Genomic DNA, 23,068 nt, shown 5'->3' with positions numbered 1-23,068 from the left:
GGGCTAGCGAGTCAATTCAATTCCAGCAGCGTTGGACCACAGACATTTTTCCGCAAATTAAAGGGAAAACATTAAAAAAACAATGAAACAATTATGTCAAAAATGTATTTGACCAGGTACCATTTTGATTTTGTTCCAGTCAATTTCACGTGTGTTGCAGTTAGTTCACCATGAACAAATTACTTTTGAAATTAGTTTTGGTTCATTGAAAAGGTTTGTATTTTATTTGAATGAACAAATTGTTCCTGTTTATTCCAGGTTGAGTTTTAGTTATACAATAATAATAATAACGTATACAACCTCTCCATCTATCTATCTGTCTGTCCAACCATCCATCCATCTATTTATCTATCTGTCTGTCTGTCTGTCTGTCTGTCTATCTATCTATCTACCTGTATGTCTATCTATCTATCTATCTATCTATCTATCTATCTATCTATCTATCTATCTATCTATCTATCTATCTATCTATCTATCTATCTATCTATCTATCTATCTATCTATCTATCTATCTATCTATCTATCTATCTATCTATCTATCTATCTATCTATCTATCTATCTATCTATCTACCTGTATGTCTATCTATCTGTCTATCTATCTATCTATCTATCTATCTATCTATCTATCTATCTATCTATCTATCTATCTATCTATCTATCTATCTATCTATCTATCTATCTATCTATCTATCTATCTATCTATCTATCTATCTATCTATCTATCTATCTATCTATCTATCTATCTATCTATCTATCTACCTGTCTTTCTATCTATCTATCTACCTGTCTGTCTATCTGTCTGTCTGTCTGTCTGTCTGTCTATCTATCTATCTATCTATCTATCTATCTATCTATCTATCTATCTATCTATCTACCTGCCTGTCTGTCTATCTGTCTGTCTGTCTGTCTGTCTGTCTGTCTGTCTGTCTGTCTATCTATCAATTCTTGTCAAACTGGAGGAACACAGCTCAAAAGTGTAACAGCCCTCACTCCTCCTCGTCTTATCTTGTCTGGGATTATTATTTAAGTTAACGTCAAAACTTAGATGCATCTTGAACATGGCTGTACTTTCCAATTTCTGTTCGTGCCAGTGAGTGAAAAGCGAGGGAATTCAAAGGTCTCTGAAGCTACGGCCGCCCTGCGGCGGACGAGTTGAGTTGGATATTCTATAATCAAAATGAATTTGTGCCTAACCAGCATATTCCAGCCTCCATTGACAAATGATATTTGATACACCCTGATCTTTGACTTGGTTAGGTTCGCCCCAGTTACCCCAGACTGACTTTAACTACTGTATGACCCCAACCTCAACCACATGCTGACTAATGACGCCCATAAGTCGATGTAACCCAGTTCTTTCAATCCTCTATCTCATAAAGTAAATCATTGCAGTTGCTGCAAATATTTCCAGTACGGACGCTGGGAAGATATTGACCTGCCAGCACAGTCAACTAAGGTATGTTATAGCAATGATAATAATTAACTTAGAAAAAATTATAAAAATAATAGTTAATAATAAAATTATTAAAAAGAATAACATAACAATACAATAAAAAATTTAATAATACAAATTCAATCAAAAAATAAAAATAGACAAATAATAAAAATAAAAATAAGACTGTTTTCTCTTCCTAACAGTATGAGTATCTCAGTTCATGTTCGCAAATATTTGTATTCTTCCTGAGGTTACACATATCTTCACACCAAAATACCGTATTTCCTCAAATATGAACTGGTACTCAAATAAAAATCGAGCCTCTGATAAATGCTGGGGGCATGGTCCACATGAACAAATAAAGGCCTGCATCAAATTCAGACTGAGGGAGAAGCCATGGATGGATAAACTCCCGGAGGCTGTCATATAATGTGCTGCCAGTAAAGCATAATGCACATTTCCACCGTTGGCACCCAGATAAATTGATAAATTCAGAGACTAATTGGGGGAATTGGAGGGGAGTTTTTTTTTTCCTCCTCTAGACAGCGGTGCACCGTGCCCGTTTTCTGTGTTTTCATTTTACATCTATTTGTTTTCGTTATTTTCTACTTGTATGAAATGAACATTTTAAACCCAACTCAGGGACGTAATGGAGATAGAACAACGTCCGGCCCACTGTGCGTCCCGGCCGTTTCCGTGTCCCAGAACAAAAAAATAATGCGAGTGCTGAGAAAAGACCAATAAAGAAATCTCTTAAAATAGAAATAGAGTGTGTTTATATTTTTGATATATTTATTTTGAGGAGCATGGCACCCAGATGGAAGTTTATGTCAAATTCAAAGAGAGAGTTTTAGTTTGGTTTGGTTATAGATATAAAAGCCTGGATATAAGAGGCCTGGCTGGTGCATTCAAGAAGAATATTTCAAGTCAAACTTGAAAGTGAGGGTGACCTCCGGGGTCATGGCGGAGTGAGGGCCGCTTTCCAAAGCTCTCCTCCTCTTTTATACAATTTTTTCCTTTAAAACACATTTTCTTTTACTTGAACGTGCGTTGTTTTATAAAAAAAAGTATTGGCACCGTCACTGTCAGTATCTGACCTGCAATCGTGTCTACCAAAAGCGGCACAAGCCTCAGCAGACCTCACCACCAGGGGCGGAAATTATGGGGGGGGGTGTCCCCCGGTCCGGACCCCCCCTTCCTGGGAAAAACAGAGTTGTCCCCTCAATAGATCATAACAAACATAACTATAACATTTTAAATAATAGAATAATATGCATTGAAAGCACTTGTGCTTATTATAGACGCAAAACAATAGCATTTTTGAGTTTTGAAGATTGCGTCCACCCCTCATATGCCTCACACAGATTTAGTCCACAGCCGCCCCAAAACCCCACCCTCACCCAAGTGTCAAGTGTCTGTGGAGGAATCTCTGGAAGCGTTGACTGACCTCCAGTAAGTTGCTACTTTGCAAAGGTGAATTTAAAACGAAGAACGTGTCGGGCATTATTCTTTTACTTCTGCCACTCAGTAGAGAAAAACACATTTCCATTTCGAACCAGACTGTGTTTTGTTCGCTCCAGTTCCATTGGTATGGGGCAGCCACGTCGGCATGAAATGCAGGAAATTGAGTCTAGAAATGCAGGAAATTGGCTCAAATCGCAAATCTTTTTTGGGGGTGGAGGACCCCTAGACCCCCTGTTTTATTGTGTCTTTCCCCCACTTCTCAAACCAAAGTTACGCCCTTGCTCACCAACGACAGGCACCGCTATCTCAAAGCTGACACAGGCATTGAGGGAGCTGAGAGAAGGTATCAAATTGGACATTGAAGTGAGGGATGAAATACTTGCAGAGTTTCATTCTTCTGTGTCGACCCTCAGAGCTGCTGGAACTGGAGGAGGAACAACATCAGGGTGACTGGACCGGAGGAAAAAAATCGAAGGAAACCATCCCTCACTCCCTCATGCAAAGGTTCCCGTCCAAAGTTTCCGGGGAAGACAGCTATACTCGTCCCCCCTGTGGTGGACCGCGCTCACCGGACCCTGAGACAGCCGCTACCGACAGGTTGTCCGCGCCCTGCGGCGGTCCGTGTGCATTATTACCAGGCTAAGGAGCAGATCCTGTGGAGGTCATGGGAGAGAAGGCAGCTGACTTATCGATTTATGATTTATGACACAATAGAGCTGCATTCCTCCCGGTGAAGAGAGAATTTCGGGAGGCAGGCGTGAAATACTCCCTTCTATGCCCGGCTGAACGAGTTTTCAACGGTGCAAAGCACGACGGCAGAGACGTCTGCCTTTGATAAGACCAAGATTGTGCCGGCGGTGAAAGGGAACATGCCGGGAAATTACTGAGGATGATGGTCTGTGGCACTTAAGCGGTAATAGTTTGTGGAGTTATTGCTGTGTAGGCTTTGTTACCAGCCTCATATTTCCTTTATACTTTGAGGAATATTATCAGAGTATCTGCTTTTTGTTGTTGTTCTTTTGTTGGATCTACTTATTTTTGTAATTGTAACCTGATGGTGTATGTCAGGATATGGCGTCATACTGTAAAAGGACCAAAACTTAAGTTCAAGGCAAATAATCACATAGGAAACAAGCATGGCTTCGTTTTTTATTTCTGTGGAAACTTTTATTTCTTGGGATGTGAACCCTTTAAATCCCCTTGTGAAGAGGAACAAAGTGCTGGCACGTCTAGATCAACCGGCGGCAGGAGTGGCTTTTCTCCAAGACACACACTGACGTAGGCCAGATGTTTTCAGAATTCGGAGGAGCTGGGTAGGGAACGTTTTTCACTCCACGTTTGAATCTTAGGACAGGTACAGCTACTCTTATACGTTGATACTAAGGCACAGCTACTCTTATACACAAAAGTATTTCTTTTGAAAGTGACAAAATAATTGCACACCCATATGGCAGATCTGATATTGTCACAGGTCAGCTTTTCAATAAGCGGGTTGTCCTTGCCTCACAGGGCTCACAGCTGACATTCTGCAACTAGACAGTCAATATGCCATGACTCTTTCCCCAGAATTATACCAAAAGCAAATTCGTCTGCAGACGCAGTTTGACTTGGCCGCTACCTCAAAGGCGGAACAATTGCTATTAAAATCTCAGCATGCATTTTACGAATTCGGTGACAAAGCAGACAGGCATTCTTGCTCACCGAGCCCGCCAAACAGCAGCTTCGCGCCAGATATCTCAAATTAAGATCGCCTTGGGCACTGTGACCACAGACCACAAGGGGATTAATGAAAGCTTTGCGGCATTCTATGCAAATTTGTATTTAGCTGGATATGTCAATGATGTTTCTAAATCAGAATATTTTTCAGAATCTAATTTTACCGAACCCTTGATGAATCTCAGAAAGCTGACCTTGACTGCCCCCCTAAAGTTGGAGGAGGTCTCAAAAGCCATTAAAAGTGTGCAATCTGGTAAATCCCCAGGACCAGATGGCTTTCCAGTGGAATTTTTAAAGAAATTCACAAAGGAGTTATGTCTCTTGTGAATTCTCTTATTACTGTCTATGTTTACTGAATAATTTTTAAGTTGGCATCTCCCCGAAACCCTGAATCGGGCCTCTATTTGTCTCCTGCATAAAAAGGGCAACGACCCTCTGCTGTGTGGATCATATCGGCCAATTTCTTCTGAATGTGGATTATAAGGTTTTTTAAGTTCCTTGCTAGGCTTGTTCTCCCTGATCTGGTACTGCCTGACCAAGCCGGCTTTATTAGAGGCGGGCATTCCAACTATAATATTCGTAGATAATATTTGATATTATCTACACTCAACACTCTCACATGTTCTTGTGAGCTTCTCCTTAGATGCTCAGAAGGCTTTTGATCAAGTGGAGTGGGGGGCATTTATTTACGACTATGAAAATGTAGGCTTTGGAAATGATTATATTTCATGAGTTACACTACTGTATGCATCCCCCTTAGCTTGTGTCCGTCAATGACTCACATTCAACATGTGTCCCGTTACATAAAGGCACTGGACAAGGATGCCCAATGAGTCCCCTGAGCAACCTGGTTGCACTGTTACGCTCACTGACTCAAAACGGATGTGAGCCCATAAGCACGACACAAAAACAGTCAGGTAAGAAGTCAAAGTCTATAAGGGTTATTCCAAAAAACACGCAGGGGTCAAAACCAGGAGATCAGTTAGAGACCGGCAGGGAATCAGGCAGAGGTTCAGATGGAAGGTACAGGAAACAGGGCGTAGCGCGGGGAAGCTCAGCGTAATGCAAGAGACAATCTGTCAGAGAACAAAGGGAAGTGGACCGGTATTTAGACCGAGGGACTAAGGAGAGGATGAGCTGCAGGCAGGGAAACCAGGTGAAGGGAAGGGAGTGACAGCAAAGCAAAAGGGAGTGGGCAGATCTGAAACGACATGGAGGTTAGTGGCACGGCACGAGGACATGTCCGGACGAAAAATAAAACATAAAAAGAAATATGAAGACCGGGAGATCAGGGAGGATTCATGACATGCACATGTTTTGGTCATGCTCAAGCATTCAGACTGTCTGGACGAAGGTCTTTGAATCCCTTCGTGACATGTACAGTATAATATGACAATCGAACCGCTTCCTGTTGTTGCCCTATGTGGATTGTTGCCCGGGTACGCAATGTGGCAAATGTGTAATGCCGTTGACTTGACTACTCTATTTGCTTGACATCTCATCCTCCTCAATGGGAGGAGATCGATGCCATCATTCAATACAAGATGCCTGAGGGAGATTATGTTTGACTTGAAGCTAGAAAAAAAATGAATTTACATTAAAGGGTGATTTGAAGGAGTCTGGAGGCGTTTTCTCACCTACTATTTGTTACCTACTTTGACAACTTAACCCACATAACAGACTGGGAGAGTTCATAACCTAATTATTTCATGGTTTGGAGCAGTACTGTAGTAGTTTACCTCAGGCTACGTTCACAATGCCCACAATAACCTTTTTGCTCAATTCGGTTTTACTGCTCAGATCCAATTTTTTTTCGTTTGGCTGTTCACATTGTTTTTAAAATGTGGCCAATACCAGATTCCGGTGTAAACGGGTGACGGTCGTGAACTGACCCGCGTGCGCAGAAGTAACAAAGAGGTCACGCAGCACACGTAAGTGCGTAAGTAAACATGGCAGGCAAATGCATTGGGCGGTGTGTGAACGGATGGCTCGATCTCGCGGATTAAACCTCTCAATGCAGCCTGGTGCTTTTTCTGTTTCGCTCAATAAGGACATTTCGTATATTCATTAAACACGGCAAGTGCGGGTGTCGGTCTATTTATCTATTAATCTAATATTTTCCCTCCCCTTGCTTTATACACTGCTTCACGGAAAGACAAACGACATCAAATTGTGTTCTGAAATATATAGTTTTACACCTGATTCAAACATGCTATACAGGCCCGGCAGACCAGGCTGTGCCCACTCATATGAACTCCTTCCCCGCCGGCGGCTGGTCCACCCTCAAATGTTATAAACAATTATATTTTGAATAAAATATTTATAGCAAAGAACAATATCACTCCTGCTGCAAGATTCAATTGAAGATATAACGGTTTATATTAAATATATTCAATTAAATATTTTTTTCTTTGTGACTGATTTGAGATTTCATTGATATTACATGTAGACCTATCAGCGCGCGACATCATTTGAGTCGAGATGGCGGCCAAGTTCATTTCCTGTGATCCGTCTGCGGAGAGCAGCCTCCTGGAAGTGATAGCGAGTCATTTGGCGTCTCCAAAAACCATTCTATTAAGCTGAGACGGACTCCATATTCCCTCGGCGCAGGCCACAGGAGCGTGAGAAGGTCGACGGGAATCTTTTCAAAGGCGATCCTACGACGGCATATCGGTGCCAAAATCCCCGAGCACAAAATGAGATCCACACATGAGGACGCATATTTTTGGTGCGAGAGCTTTCGCACCACTCGCGTGCATAGTGCCTCTCCCCAATATTGTAGCGGTGTGAACAATGGGCAGATGAAGAAAGTTAAATTTGCCTCAGAGTAGATTCATTGATTGTAATTGCAATTTGGAATGTTTGTTTAAATCATCGTTGACCGTGCTTCCCCCAAACTCCCCCCTCCATGACACCTTGCCATTTTTAACTGCCCCCTCAGCCATTTCATCCTGGCGCCGGGCCTGATGCTGCACCTTGAAAAATGTAATAAATCCCTAAATCCACTGACTTCAACAGACTTGATGGAACGAGAGAGGGATCCGCATGTGGAAATATCCCGTTTTGAAGCTTTTGTTCAGGGCAGCGAGCCATGTGCGACCAAAGCGTGGAAAAAAACCTTGGCTATTTAGCGCCCACTGAAGACGAACAGACCCGTTCAAAGTGCTTTCTCTCTCCCACGGCTTCTCCCAAATCTCTCTCCTCTCCCGCCCCTCTCTCTCCACCTGCCAAGCCGATCCACAGAATCACTTTGTTGGGGTTTTGGCTTTTTACCTTCCAAAAGATAAACCCCCACGTCGCAGATAAACCTTCCCTCAGTGGAAAAAGAGTGATTACCATGGATGAGTGATTTGGGGCGTTAGGGTGCATTTGAATTATTCAGTTTGACAAAGATTGTAAATTTTAATGCGATGGTGTCTTTCATACCCCTCATCAAATATGACGTCATGGGAGGACGGTGCCAACGGAGGCTAGACTATTGGATCGTCTATTGCACTGGTTTCCAACCTTTTCTGCTCCCCAACCTCTTCCCCCTACATGCACCGATCCCTTCAGAACCCTTCATACGCTGATCCCTTTCCCCAAAAGCCTTCGTGTTCCCACTACATACACACACTCTCGCGCACGCAATCCGAAAAACAACAAACAAAACACTTCTCTTTTTCTTCGGCCTGGGGGAGAACTCGCATCTTTACATGTTTTGGACATATCGCTATTTCATGCTACATGCGACGCTCCACGTGGGAGTTAACAAGCTTAAAGCACGAGGACTAAGTGGGAAGTAGAATGCTGGGGGAAAATGGCAAAAAGGCACTTTTTTTTAAAAAAAGGTGCATTTATCCATTTTTTCTGCTAAGAACGGTATTATTTTATGCGAAATGTATCTAATTTCGGCTGGATGATTGGTCGCTCAACCCTCCCTTGTGATATTTGCCGTCCCTCTAAGGGGTCTGGGAGCCTCAGGTTGGGAACCACAGTACTAATCTAGTCAGCTTGATCGGTGTTTTTCGACCGATGTGCCGTGCGAGCTCGGCCGGTGAGCCAAGACATTTAAGTTCCACATAAAAAACTTATGGAAATTATGTATTAGGTGTTGGGGGATCACAATTTGCATGGCTGCATGTGCGGATCTATCTAATTCTTCCGTTCCAGCCAGACTACCAGCTCTGCGCTCATCAAAACCAGACTCTCCTTTGGCTGGGACCATTTCTAGTGGCGTGAGGTCCAACACTTTTCTGAGGTCCGGCTCTTGACACGAGCCATTGGATTTTCAGACTCTTCGTTCGTCGGAGTCAGTTGGCGTGACCCCACGGTGAACGAGAGCCAGAAGAATCGCTCGGCGGAAATCTCAACATCGATCATTTAATTCGGTCGAAATTGGACTTCAATTTAGTCCTCAGTAATTATTTTTAAAAGCTGAGTCATTTAAAACGAATAGTTTGCGAGTCTTGCATCTTGTCGGCCAAGATAATGAGCACAGATCTACATGTTTCAGGAGTTTTTATTGGCTTACACGATAGTGTTGTACCGTGGGATTGTGTCATTGGACAAAGTGTGCATAGGCATAAAAAAGGTTCGGAAACACCGCTCGAGAACGTGGCGTCGATAGAGCTCAGAAAATGAATGCGGGTCGGGGCAAAAGGGGGAGACGGGGGACGCGGAAGGAGCCTCCAGCCCTTTCCACACTCAGCCATTCGGGAGTTTGCTCCGGCAGCCGGTAGGAGATAACACACAGTTACATGCCCCATAATAATGTTCAAAGTGCGGCGGTCCCCCTCCTCCTGCCGCCCCTGGGCCTCTGCAAGGCATCCTCCCGAATTCTGGTTCTGTTTCCCCACGAACTTTGATTTATCTTTTTTTTTGTTTATGTTTTAGGAGGAAAATATGTATTCATATTGATCAGAATACGGTGAAAATAATCGGGAGCATGTTCATATATATTGATTCAGCCAGCTAGTGATCTCTGCGGTTCATGTTGTTGTTTTTTGTAGTATATGCTATGCTAGACTATTTCAGGAGCACGGGGCCATCAAACAGATTTGTACGGAGGCCAGATTTTCCCTGAGCAATTTGCAAACCCTACACATTCCAAGTGCCCTTAGGTGTCAGATCAATGTGCCCCTGTGCACCTTTCGGGCACCGGCACCGCTCGCTGTGCTGAATTCAACATTTGGCTCACCTGCTTTCGTTCAGACCTCTCCAATTGAAGAGTTGCTATTTCATAAAAACTACCAACTTGTTATTTGTACTGATATTGACCAACACATTACTTGGAGGTATTCGGTCTCCGAATTATTCAAGTCCAGGAAGATAAAGACATGGGATGTGCACTTTATAAGCACAGCAGCAGTGCAACTTCAGCATAACTATGGTATTTTAGAATGGTAAAAGTATTTTTGCATATTTTTATGGAATTTCGGGTGCCTCGTGGTATTTTAGCCTCAGAATAGAGTATGTACCATTACGGCTGGGTGATAAAACCATCTTGATAATTTTCAGGAAAAATCTTCCACGATAACGATGATAAATTTATGAGATCAATTTTCGATCCAGAGTCCGTTTTCGTTTTCCTCTACCTACAAAGACACAACAAGAACAGCCAATCCTACAGCAGAGAAACAAACATGTGACAGGAACAGCCAATTGAACCCGCCCTCCTCCCAACCCGAGCCCAGCGCGGCTCCCGCAGTAGGAGAGCAGTTCGGAAAGAATCAGCGATTTTCAGTGTCATCTGGTCTGACACGGTCAGAAAGGGTCCCCCCCAAACGTCCTCGCATGTAATCACAGTGAGCAGAGTTGTCAACTTTTCGTACTGTTCTTAGACGACAATGATGTTTATCATATACATTTTAAGGAATTTGAATATTACAAATAAAAAGCATACAAATTTGAATGGGATAATAGAGGACTATCTGCTGCCCTGATATTTATATATTCTAATATATTTATCATATAATAATAAATTAATTATACAATTATATAATATAAATATATAAAATATATAATATATAAAATATGTAATTATCGACATTGATCAATATAAAAGAACATATTGTGATAACATTTTTGGACATATCGTCAAACCCTATGTACTATATTCCATGCTAGTCACTGCTGTTTCATGCGTCATGAGCTCACCAAGGCAAATTCAAGTTCTGGTTGGAATGGCAATAAAGTTGACTTTGGCAGGGAAAAATAGTCTTATCAGGCAATTTGTCTTAATGAGGTAATGCCGGGACTCACTGCATCCATAAAACCACTGTTAAATGGATGGAATTCCAACCAGAGTTGGGTAGTCACCAGCATTTATGGGGAGATTTCAATAACGATCTCCTGTTCATACATTTCTCCCCTTCCCCTTCATAGATCAGGTTAAAGCCTTCACCGGGGACTTCAGTGGTTAAGGTTTCTAGGTTACGGAAGTAAAAAAATACCATTCAAATTATTTTCTCCACAGACAAGGCCTTGGAGTAAATTGCATGTTCCAAAGAGCATTGCATCTACAATCCTCTAAGCACTGATGTGGTGGTGGGAAGGAAAGTAGGAAATGAAAGTAATCACGTATTCGACACACCATCCAAACATCAAAGCCAACTTATGCCACCAACAATTGTAGACCGTAGTCCAGATGCCATATATTTATAGTTTGTACAGTCAAGTCTAATCTAGAGCCAATTTTTGTGCCAACACACAAAATAAAAAACATTCTCCAAAACATCATTCTGGTATTGGAGATGCTTGGGGGCTGGATTAAATTTCTCCAGGGAGATTGAATTTGGCCTTCAAGCTGCCAATTGGGGAGCCGGCCGTTGAGAGGCTGGAGGACTATCTGCCTCAACAACAGCTCTATTCGAGTGGACAGGTTTTCCATGCGAGGGGAGGAATTGAAACTGTTTGAAACTTTCATCTCCAGTCTCGGCTGTCAAATGAAAGCCTTTTGTGGCTTCAATCAGCGGAGACAAGGAATATATATTGGACCATCACAGGCTGAGCCGAAAGGACTCAAAAGCTCAGTCGAGTCTCTAGCGGGGGGAGAAGCTAGCCGGCTGTCATGTTTCTACATTAAAGGTTACCCCTACGACCGCTGTTCGTGTCAGGTGTCTCCTCCAGCCACGTGCTGGATGCTCAGAACTTCAACTTGCGGGTTTTTTAACGGCGAAATTCAATAAGGCAGAATCCCCCATATACTTAAGTCCATGAGGGGGTCATTGGGGGGACGAGAACGTTTGGTTAAGTGCAATTGGATGATTATGTGTGAAAACTACATGAAAATCAATCAAGGTGGTTTATTCAAACATTGCCAGAGGTAAAGATATGGACGTCCTATTTGAACAAAGCACAGTGTGATCCATGAACATGGAATCAATATGGTAGATTTTACTGACACTGACTGTGGTGTGGGGATGGTGTGCTTTCAGCAGCCACACCTGTCTTGGGTCTAGGTAGTTGGGCCCAGGATCAGGTGGCTGTGTGCCTGTTGCTCATTCCAGTAATCAAGGCGCAACAGGTAAAACCCCCATCCGCACACACACACACAGGCGAGGAGCCCTTGTCATGACATGTTTGCATCTGTTCCGGGCCTGTTCCATCTTGGCCACTCTCTACAATGAAACTGGTACTGGACAACCCCCTCGCCGGTGTCTCTGTGTCAGAGTGCCCTGGAAATGCCACTCGTGGCATGTGGCAGGTGGTGGCAGTGTGTACATGAACTCCATCTTTAGTAAAGGGTTCTGTCAGGCGCATATGAGGCTGTTTAACAGTCATTAACCATCTATAAGCTCCGTCAAAATATCCACAATATCCAACATGATGTGTTCTTTTCTGAATTTTTCCCCAGCAAATCTTATCTTATCTTATCTTATCTTATCTTATCTGATCTTATCTTATCTGATCTTATTTTATCTGATCTTATTTTATCGTATTTTATCTTATCTTAATTAACCGTAACATCAAGTACCATACAGCACACCTAACATTAGATACATACAATACAGGGCTGCTCGAAATTTTTCTGAACCATTTCAAATTATCTCTATCTATTTTAAGGACTTGGATGAAGGTTTTACTTTCGAGCACCACAGTACTAAATTGAATAACCATATGTTCCACATGTTATACACAAAATTGAACAATAGAAAAGTCTGTTGCAGTCTGCAGCCGCACTAACCGACACATGTAGCTGATGGAAATGGGGAGAACTAACTGGCTCGGTTGAAGTTTTGGATTCTGCCACACAACTATTTCAGTAGAAATCAGTTGAATTCAAATCCTGCTTATTGAAATTATTGCATCATCTAAAATGACTCAGTTTTGCAAGAGATAATTCTGTTCACTTGTAACTCCTCATCCATTGCCCCATCTATTGAAATAGTGGTGAATGGTAGTGATCATGGTGAAGGGTTGTTATTTGCTTTATGTTCAAAGTGGTATCAAATTCATATGAATATGGATACATATTCTATGTTACTACGGTGCTATACCGCAGCGAGTAGCACCTTATTATGTCGTCAATATAATTGCCGCATGGTTTAAGTGGACTCCTGGGACAGAAAAGCAGGGAGCCGTAGCGCTCAAAAACCTGTCTGGAACCTGTGACGTCCAGAAGCAAGGTGGCAAGGTACGAGAACGTGGGGGTCGGACGCAAGCTCATTTGTCTCCCTATCCTTTTCTAACTGGAGTTCCCCAGTTCGGACAAAGTGTCGCTCGCGGGGTAACAGATGTCTGGTCGCTTAACAGATTGGTGCCTGCGCTTATCTAACGCCGTAAGCGGGAGGAAACTCTGCCAGTTTAATCTGCTCATCTACACTGGGGTGGGGTGGAGGGTGTGGGCTTGCAATGACACCGGGAAAACCCACGCTAGGCGGAAGCTAAGCTAACAGCGGCGATGGCAAAACAACACTAGGCTAGAGTCGCCCACAGCGGAAATTCCAGTCCCCGCGAATTAAGCCGGCATCTCCAGATGGCCTCTGGCTGCCACTCAGCCACCCATCAGTGAGCACTGCTAAAAAAAAACCTGTTGTGATGATTACTCCAACGTTCCCTTGAGCCAAGGTTCCCGTACAGTGCACATACTCACATAGGATAGCATGTCACTCTGGTGCTCGGGGGATAAACCCAGCGACAAGCTACTGCTGTCCATGACATTTTCAGTTGGAAGGTGATATTTCACAATTTGGAGAGCCGCAGCTTTGCGCTTGGTTATAAGCGATGGAGCCGCGGCAAGCCAAAGTCATTGGATTATTTCAGTCTTTCCCTTTGATGTCACCAGCACGATACAATCTCGTAATTGAATCTCCACAGTCCTAACATCAAACTAATGGCAGCAACAATTACACTGCTGGCGTAGGTTTGGATATGATGCCCCATTATTAGAGCACTTGCAGCGGCTATTCCATTGCCTAATTTAGACGCTGTCGTTTTTTTTCCTCAGGAATCTTGTCCATTTTGCTAATGCAGGGGGATCGTGAACCCTAAACAATGAAATCTAAAAAAAAAATCTCTACAGTCTCTTAAGCCAACATTATTATGGGTTTTATGTATCATTATGCTGTAGACACTATGCCTTAGCAAAAAGCCCTGGATGTGCACTGAACAGTTCTGGAATACCCTCCAATAGGCCATAAACAAAAATTCCATTTAGTTTTATTTTGATAGGCTCTGGCTGTCAAAGTTTCAGTCAATTTCCATAGTTCTATCAGGTTACGCCGCAATATTTCTCGGCCTTCATCCTAGCATCCCTTGCCTCATGTGGGGGTCAGACTACACAAATTCACCTCGATTTTGTCGTGGTCGACAAATTTCGAGCGTCAGGCCCGAATATGAACGTGGAGAACGACGAAAGGCGTCTTTACCCCTTTTTGCGTGACATAGTCAACGAACAGTCTAGCATTTGAGAATTGTTGTGTTTTTTTCCTGCCTAATCTGACATCTCAAAGTACGCGCACCTTGATGTTGACCAATAGGATCACAGAGTGCAATCTGGTGCACATACCCGTACGTAACATGGCGAAGAGAAAGAGGGAGGTTGCTGTGGGGACTGCCCATAGTTCCGACAACCCATTACTCTGAAACCCTAACAGTCCCATTGCGCCCGGAAAGGTCTGATGATGTCATTCTGCATAATAATTAGCCATGTGCGCCGGGCTCGAACCGGGACGGGGGCTCTGTCCCGGCTCCATCAGCGTAGGGAGCTGAGTCCGTCTGGGAGGCGCGGGGAGACCGGGAGGCGGAAGCCGAAACTGATACAGATTGTATGTCCCTTGACGACACAGACTGTCCAATCGGGTCTACACCTTGAACGGGTCCACACTCGCTTTTTCTTTCTTTTGTTTTTATTTTCAGGATTACAAGACCACTGGCTTCTGCTCACTCAAGCTGATGTTCCTTTATCCATTTTGAAAAGAGGTGTTAAAAGGTGTCTTTGCGATACATAAATAGCGATGCTATCGCTCCACTATTGAATGGTCGCAATCCTTCAACCGCTTTCATTGAATTCAGATGAGTGCACTCCCAAAGGACTTCTAAAAATTGACCCCAACTCTGACCATTTGAACTCATTGCGCTAATTCCCCAACACTGCTAGGCAACGGAATCGAGTCAGCCAATTATGAACAGGGGACCCCCAACCCCACAATCCAACCCCACCCTACCCCTCATCCCCGCATGGATTAGCACCAGGCTTTAATGTGTTATTTTACCCCGGATTAAGGGCAAAAATACGCCCCACGCGTTAGCGGCTGCCACAGCCTTGTGGCTGTTGTGGCTGATGAAAGGACCTACCCGATCTAACTTTGGCACGGATGTCGGCCACCTAATGAGCGCCTCCCCGTGCCCGCCGGGCGTCCAACGGTGCAGATGACCTTTCGCGTCCAACATCCAACCTCGTACACCCAGTTTTGCTACCAGTTTTTGTGGAGTTGGTTGTACTGTACCAGTTGGACTGCTGAGAAATATTATTGCGTTTTAGGTTGGCAAAGGGGGGGCATAGGCTATGACACACACACACACACACCCAAAAAACTGTTTTAATTGGTGGCTCCTAGCCAGATACAAACTTCAGAGGTAAGAAAATAACTTCAATCGGCAGGGTGGGATTGTTTCTTTCTCATCACTGCCGTTTATACTCAGACTTGGATGTGGGCGTAGTATATGGGTATGTTATCCCAATATCATTAAGAGGGCGGCTGCATCAATGGATCGTAAACAAGATTTTGCCGATTGCTCAGTGAGGAGTCACACTTTAAAGCTTCCTGACAAAGCGTTAGTTTTGCCTTGAGCTGCTTTGCGTCTGAACTCCAAAAATGATGTACAGCTCCGCAGGCTTCAGATTTTTTCCCCCCAAAAAAGGGAACGACAGCCTATGATGCATCTACATCGCAGAATCACAAACAGCAATGACTTCAATAAGGTAATCTCCAAACTTTGGCATTGGTGGGGAGAAATTAAACAACTTCTTTCTACCACGTACAGTTACTGCACCAAGACAATCTTCAATCACAGAGAGACGCAAAGGTGCGCCTCTTGAGATTTGAAGATTGGGACATTGTCTGGTTCACAAACTGCGCTGATTTACTGTGGGACTTTCAAATCCAGTCGAAACCTGTTGTGCTGTTGGAACTCCTGGTTCATGATTTTGAAGAGGGATCATCATTAGAGCCAGCCTTCAAATAAAAGGGTTCTTTGTATCAGATGTAGGGTATTGAAGTAATGCACAAGAGTTTTTAAGTTGTTATTTTAACATAATGCACAAATATGAGTACTTATCATCTTGCACTAACATACAAAAAAAAAATATTAATGAAACTATTTTATTCTGATTCCTTCCAGCATCTTGCACTTGTATCTGGTTGAATTTAGAACCATGAGCTCATACACTTAAGTTCGAGGTTTCTCCAATGGTTTATGCATGCTTTGAATGTATTTAGCCTCTCATGTAAATCCCTTTGTACAATAGCTTCTGCTAAATTCATAAATGTAAATGTAAAAAGCATTTAAGCTGGCTTGAGGGAGTACAGGCATTACTCCCATCAATTCAGGGTGCAAATTTGATGGCTGTAAATTTCTCTACTCTTCCTTCCATTATTCATTTCTTCTTCTGCCCTTTGCTTCAAGTATGGTTTCATCGGCTCTAATAGATATAATAGATATAATAGATATAATAGATATAATAGACGCCTCTGCTTTCTCAGGCACAGTGAGTGAAGTACATAATTAATGATGCCTGTAGAGCCCAAACTTGATCCAATGAAGCAATGAGTTTGCCAAATCTAAATAACAGAATATTCCGTAACATATTCATACATATTCTTACAAAAGCATGGAAAATATCATCGATTTTTTTTTTCTTCAATAAAATGGATGGACAATTTTACTGAAAAATAGAAACAGGGAGAACTTTTGGTATGCCGGTATGTGTGCACGTACTATACCCACATATGCCGACTTCTGTCAGCTTCAAGATGTGGGAACACCCTCACATGCGTGCTTGAAGTACGTGGGTGTGCACGTGTGCATGTGTACGGTTGCACTTTTTTGGATGAGGGGAAACCAGTCCACCAGACAGGCGGTAGCTAACCTCCAAACGCCGGCCTCATGGTGAAGTCGTGGTCATCTACTTTGAGGAGGTGCTCTGTCTTCGGCTTCCGAGACTTTGTCACGTCCGGAGGTTTCTTGGACAAGGAACTAGAGGAGAAGAGGCTACGTTAGAGGATGATAATCAGAGGAGAAGGTGGTGTTCTGGGGTGACGTGTTTTGGGGGGGGGGGAAACCATAAGCGATGTTCTTAAGCCAAAGAAATGCCGGTAAACCATTTATTCGATTTCCGAAACCAAAAGAAAACTCATATCATACTCTTTGGTTTTCGAAATCAAAGAAATTAGGTTCCGACCTTAAAAGCAAAGAAAGATCACATCAATTGGGGGGTGAACCATGGTTTTGGTTTTGGTTTTGAAAACCAAAGAAAAATCGATCTAAACCATTTTAATTGGATCTAAGTACCGGCAGTTCTACGCTTTACTCTTTGGTGTACCGGGCCCTTTTCTTGTGCCCACCGGCACCTCTCACAAGCTGCCGGTACTTTGTTCTGCCATCTCAAGTGGACAAATCAAGTGGACGTATTAAAACATAGATCACGTTTGATTGAGTTGGAGAGCACTTGTCCGCATCATACCCGACAAGCTGCAAGCTCCAGCTCGGGGTTGCCATGACGTCATTGACCATAAATGGACATGGACGGGGGATTTCTTTAGATCATGGGCGTCCTTGTTTGCGCTTTCTATTTTGAATGTTTTTGGTGGAAACAGCTGGTTTCACTCGTTATCTATTCCACCAGTTTTGCTCCATAGTGTGTAAAGGCTGCTGCCCTGGTTAAGGTGGATCCGAAAATCCAAGTTCGCATCAGGCCGAGAAGCAGCAGGAAGTGATGCTGCGTTCCACGGGAACTTGGAAATCTGCCATTCGAATCAGTGGTCTGCATATTTATAAAACATGAAAACTACAGGGCTGTTCAAAACAACTGTAGACGTGTTTGAAAATCTATACAAAGGGAATGTTGTTTCTTCAACAGCATCTGCAATTAAACATAAATGGCTGTTCCTTTACACTTTTTCGAGGTTGGATACTTATGAGGATGGATTTTCAGAGTTTTGACGTAAATTGAATGCAGCATTAGCTGTGCTACATACACACACGCAGAAGGACCCCTACTTTTATATACCCCCCAGCCAACATGTGATTAAGGAGAGTACCAGCACTTGTTTTTTTTCACTTCAAGCACTGATCATACTCTGACCAAAGACAGTTCCCAAACCAAAGAAATGGGGCTGAACCATTTAACCATTTTTTGGGTTTCCTAAAACCAATACAACACAGACAATTAATCCTATTATATAATTATAGAACCCAGAATCGCGATTGTGGCGCCGCCCCTCGCGGCCGCTCGATTACGCACATTTGAGTATTTTTCAAGCTAATAGAGCTTGTGCGTAATCACCGGGTGTCGTGACATTTCACTGCATATATGTACGACCGTATGTGTATGTATGTGACAAATAATCTCTTGAACTTGAACTTGAACAATAGATCATATTTTTTTATCACTTCATTGTTTTCCTAAACCCCAGAAATGGGATTCCGACACCCAAATGCAGCTTTGGAGGTGAAATCAACTTGCGCAAGTTGATTGATCATGACTCCATAACGATGAGCAAGGTTGCATGCTCAGTGCTAAACCTGTTATTCTCTATGGAGAGTCTTCATGAGGGCACTGGGATGCAGTCGTGTTACCACTGGGAGTCTGAGCCGATGGACTCCTTTCCTTTTATATCTCACAGTTTACCATCTTGCTCTACAAACCGTTATCACTGTCACCGTTTTCTCATTAGAGACACTCCAGTGGATTAAAGATAGAATCTTTTTTTGCTGATATTATTTCATTGGCACGCTCAGTGCAGGCTGTTATCAGCATCTTTGTCTTTAATTGTTTTTTTGTTTTTAGCAAATTATTGTTTTGTTGTTTTTTGACAGGAACACAGTCTGTACATATGCAGAGGCTTTGCAGTCAATGCAGAGCGCATAGTCGTTTCGGGAGGCATATGATCATAATAAAAAAGACATTCAGAGGGAGTATACACTGAAAAAATGTAATTCTTGAATAAAAAAAAATTGCTTAAATTAGTAAAATCGTTTTGTTTTTTTTTGGCTGTTCTGGAGTGCTGCAGTAATGAGTCCTAAAATCCTGAAATGAGTTAGCCTTTTAGCACTTCCGGTTCCTTTGTCTGAAAGTCAATGGGTTTTTTGAATGGGCTTTTGGTTTGATGCTTGAAATAAGGTTTGTGGTTTGCACAAGCTGAAGGGATTTTCATGTTTTGTTCTACGACATAAAAGGTGTCAGTGAATGCCCCACTGGTGAATTTCGATTGATTTTACTTGTCTTAAAAAAGGTAACAGGTGGCTATATTAGTCTACAGTCTATTAGTCTCTTTTATTTTACATTCTTGCAAAATAATTGAACTCAAACTTTCCAACTGGTATATTTGTGTGTGTATATATATATATATATATATATATATATATATATATATATATATAGTGTACCGCACGTTCATGCATGCACACGTGTATGACCCATAGACGTTTTCATCAGGATGGGAGACAATTACTATTATTATTATTATTATTATTATTATTATTATTATGTTTGGCCGTCTAAATAATATATTTAATGTCGGCATTTCCACAGTGCACAACTGATATTCTTGCAGGGTGTGCAGAATGCAGCATTTTAAAGTATACTGCTATTATTATTATTTTAACTGTGGTTAAAACTGGGACAATTTGGTAGTGTATGTTGAAAACCACATTTCAACATACATCAGAAGCATACATCAACCATTGGACATTTTAGTGTTTTCCAGATATGTGCCAGGACTTGGGACACACAGGGACAATCCTGGACAAACCAGGACGTCTGGTCACAGTATATTAATGGTTGTAATGTTGAAGTCACGTGAGAAGTCACGTGGTGTAGTTTGTTTATTTTACTTCTAGCGATTGCATTTACACTTCAAAAATCATAACGGTGGTGTTCTTTCGTCAAGATTATCTTACTGAACAAAACGTGTAAGTATCATAAACTTTTGCTTGCCGCAGAGCTTATTTTCTGCAATAATCCAAAATCCAATGGAAAAATCCCATAGGCTTTTGATCAAGGGAACCAGGGCTGAGTAACTTACGGGTTGGCCTACAAAAATACATCATCCCTGCAGCACTCTATTAAATACATATTTCAAGTTGAAAAAAATCGAAAATAAAATACATTTTTAACAAATTATATTTAGCAAATTTGCAAATTATGTTTTTTGGTTGATTTAAAGGTTGTGGTCTGACTCGGGTCGTATTGGGTCGGGTCAGTCTGAGGCCCCCTCATGAAGCATGGAGCATGGACATGGACATGGACATGGACATGGACATGGACATGGACATGGACATAGGCATGGAGCATGGACATGGACATGGACATGGAGCATGGAGCATGGAGCATGGACATGGACATGGACATGGAGCATGGAGCATGGAGCATGGACATGGACATGGAGCATGGACATGGAGCATGGAGCATGGACATGGACATGGACATGGACATGGGCATGGAGCATGGAGCATGGACATGGACATGGACATGGACATGGACATGGGCATGGAGCATGGAGCATGGAGCATGGAGCATGGAGCATGGACATGGACATGGAGCATGGAGAACTGAGGGCTCCTCCTATTTAATTGAGGTTCTTGCTTACAACCCTACTGTGGCTGCTGCTGCTCTATTTTGAGACCGTCCATCCTGCCTGGGAGCCACATGTTGCAGGGGGGATCAGCTGAGCCTGTCCATACCTGCAGCGGGATCTGGGAGGAGGACCAAACGTGCCTCGGACACGTGGCTCCATCATCCACCCATGGACGGGTCCCAAATCACTGCCTCGCTGAAGGGATCCACCCCATAATAAGTTCACCACACACACTCCCCTGTTATAAATAACCCCATTGTTAAAATATTAGCTTATTGATAGAGCCTGTGGATGGAAATGTGGATGATGCCACATCATCACATCCCATCATCTCCATAATATCTCAGTTTATTATAGGGGTCGCGTTTTATTATAGGGATGAAGGAATTTGCGATAATAAAAAAAAAAATGTAATGTTGTATTTTATTATTTATATTCGATTATATATAATATATTAGATTATATATGCCTACTTATATATATGACATTATTTTATGATCACTTTATTTGACTGAAATCTTCAGTCTTCCACTTACGTGCCATGCTTTTGCGTCTCCACGGTCCCGGTCCATCTCTTCACCCGGTGCCCGTGGTGGCGGCCCTCGCCAGTAAGGACCAGACACGCCAGTAGAGCCAGAGCTTTGATCAGATTAGGCATGGTGCGCGCAGGGTTCCCTCCCTCAGTCCATCTTCGTCCTCGTCCTTTAGACGCATCTTCCTCTCAGCGGCAGCAGAGATGCGAGCGCGTCCACGGTCATGGCAACGAGTGGGAGTGGGTCGGGGAGGGAGAGGAAGATGCTGCTCTGTTTCCCTCTGCACGGAGTTTGTGCACTTGCCATTGGTTGGGAAGCTGCGCGTCTGGGCGTCTGCGTGGGGTGGAAGCGCAGTGTGCGTGTGTGTGTGTGTGTGTGTGTGTGTGTGCGTGTGTGTGCGTGTGTGTGTGTGCGTGTGTGTGTGCGTGTGCGTGCGTGCGTGTGAACGCTTCTCCACCACTGGAGCGCTCAAAGGGAAAGGGGCGTGTCTGTCTGTGTGTGTGTGTGTGTGTGTGTGTGTGTGTGTGTGTGTGTGTGTGTGTGTGTGTGTGTGTGTGTGTGTGTGTGTGGAGGCTGACGTGGTGAACATTTGGGGGGAAAAAAAAATGACGAAAATATCACAATGATAGTTCCACTACATAGTGGGGTTGAGTAAGTACCTACTCTAAATTGTATAATATAATATACTCTATACTAAGTTGCTACACCTCCATCATAAATATGCTGCTGTCAGTTTTATATTTTAACATACATTACCTTATGATACATTACCTATTTTATATTTTATATTTCTATTCTATTTTGCATTAAATGAAAATAACCACAGTGTATATTTCTTGACCTGTTTCTTACTTTTCTTCTTTTATTTACTTATTTTGTAGGTATACGGGTATATTTCCTTAATTTGTATAGTATATAGTAAATCTTATATTATATCATTTATTTTATCAAATGTTTTCTAATTATTTGTTTTGTTTCATCATTTTTCCTGAAAAAAAAAAAAAAAAAGATTAGATATAAAAATCTTATTTTGGTGTGGACCCCCTGCAATTCCTTCATGCACCGCTAGGGGGCGGCGCGCCCGGTTTGGAAACCCCCGGCCGCACATTACGCCGCTCAGCAAAATCAAAGGGAAGTGATGCGACGGGGGATGGGAATCATTGAATCGTGATAATACCAAACTTTTGGGTGAAGAGGCGTGAAACGCTGTGAAACCCGCTGTGCCGTCATGTCGTTCCATGGTGAACAGGCTCGTGCTGTTGCAAAATGTCCTCAAAAGCAGGTCTCCGTTTTTTCATCGGGCCAAAAGCGGCGGATCCGCTGTGAAGGGACCGTCTCGGGTGGAATGGCGGGGCCTGGCCTCCCGCAGGACGGTGATGGGGAGGGGGGGGGGGCTCCATCTGTAAGACCACCGCTGCTGTGCCGCCGCCATTGGAGAGACAGATGTTGCCCGACTTTGAAAATTACTGCGTGCCCGCTCACGCAGCGCCCACTCGGCGTTGCCTCGGAGAAAACACAGCTTAACCGGGGATTTAACTGGTGTGTGTCCCCCCTCCGCCCCCCCTCTCTCCCGCCACCCAGAGCCAGCCACTGCATGAGCTGGTCCCTCGCCAAGAGCCGCCCGAAGATGCATTAT

The 23,068-nt window shown here is 43.1% G+C and overlaps 1 protein-coding gene across 2 annotated transcripts in view; it reads right to left on the bottom strand.

Annotated features, from left to right (window-relative positions):
* The window catches only part of gabrr2a (gamma-aminobutyric acid type A receptor subunit rho2a), a gene marked incomplete at both ends in the record, with an annotated part of 44,708 nt that extends 23,151 nt beyond the window's left edge, over positions 1-21,557 (bottom strand). The window contains 2 exons of one of the 2 annotated variants that reach the window (XM_080012602.1): positions 17,191-17,312; positions 21,436-21,557. In XM_080012602.1, the coding sequence (XP_079868728.1) occupies positions 17,191-17,312; positions 21,436-21,557 (244 nt within the window). The remainder of the gene's footprint in view (positions 1-17,190; positions 17,313-21,435) is intronic. The other variant, XM_080012603.1, reaches the window with a different exon arrangement.
* Positions 21,558-23,068: the final 1,511 nt, after the last annotated feature.

This window comes from Zeus faber (assembly GCF_960531495.2).
Source record: "Zeus faber genome assembly, chromosome: 13".
NCBI lineage: Eukaryota > Metazoa > Chordata > Actinopteri > Zeiformes > Zeidae > Zeus > Zeus faber.
This window is presented reverse-complemented; position numbering and strand designations above follow the sequence as displayed.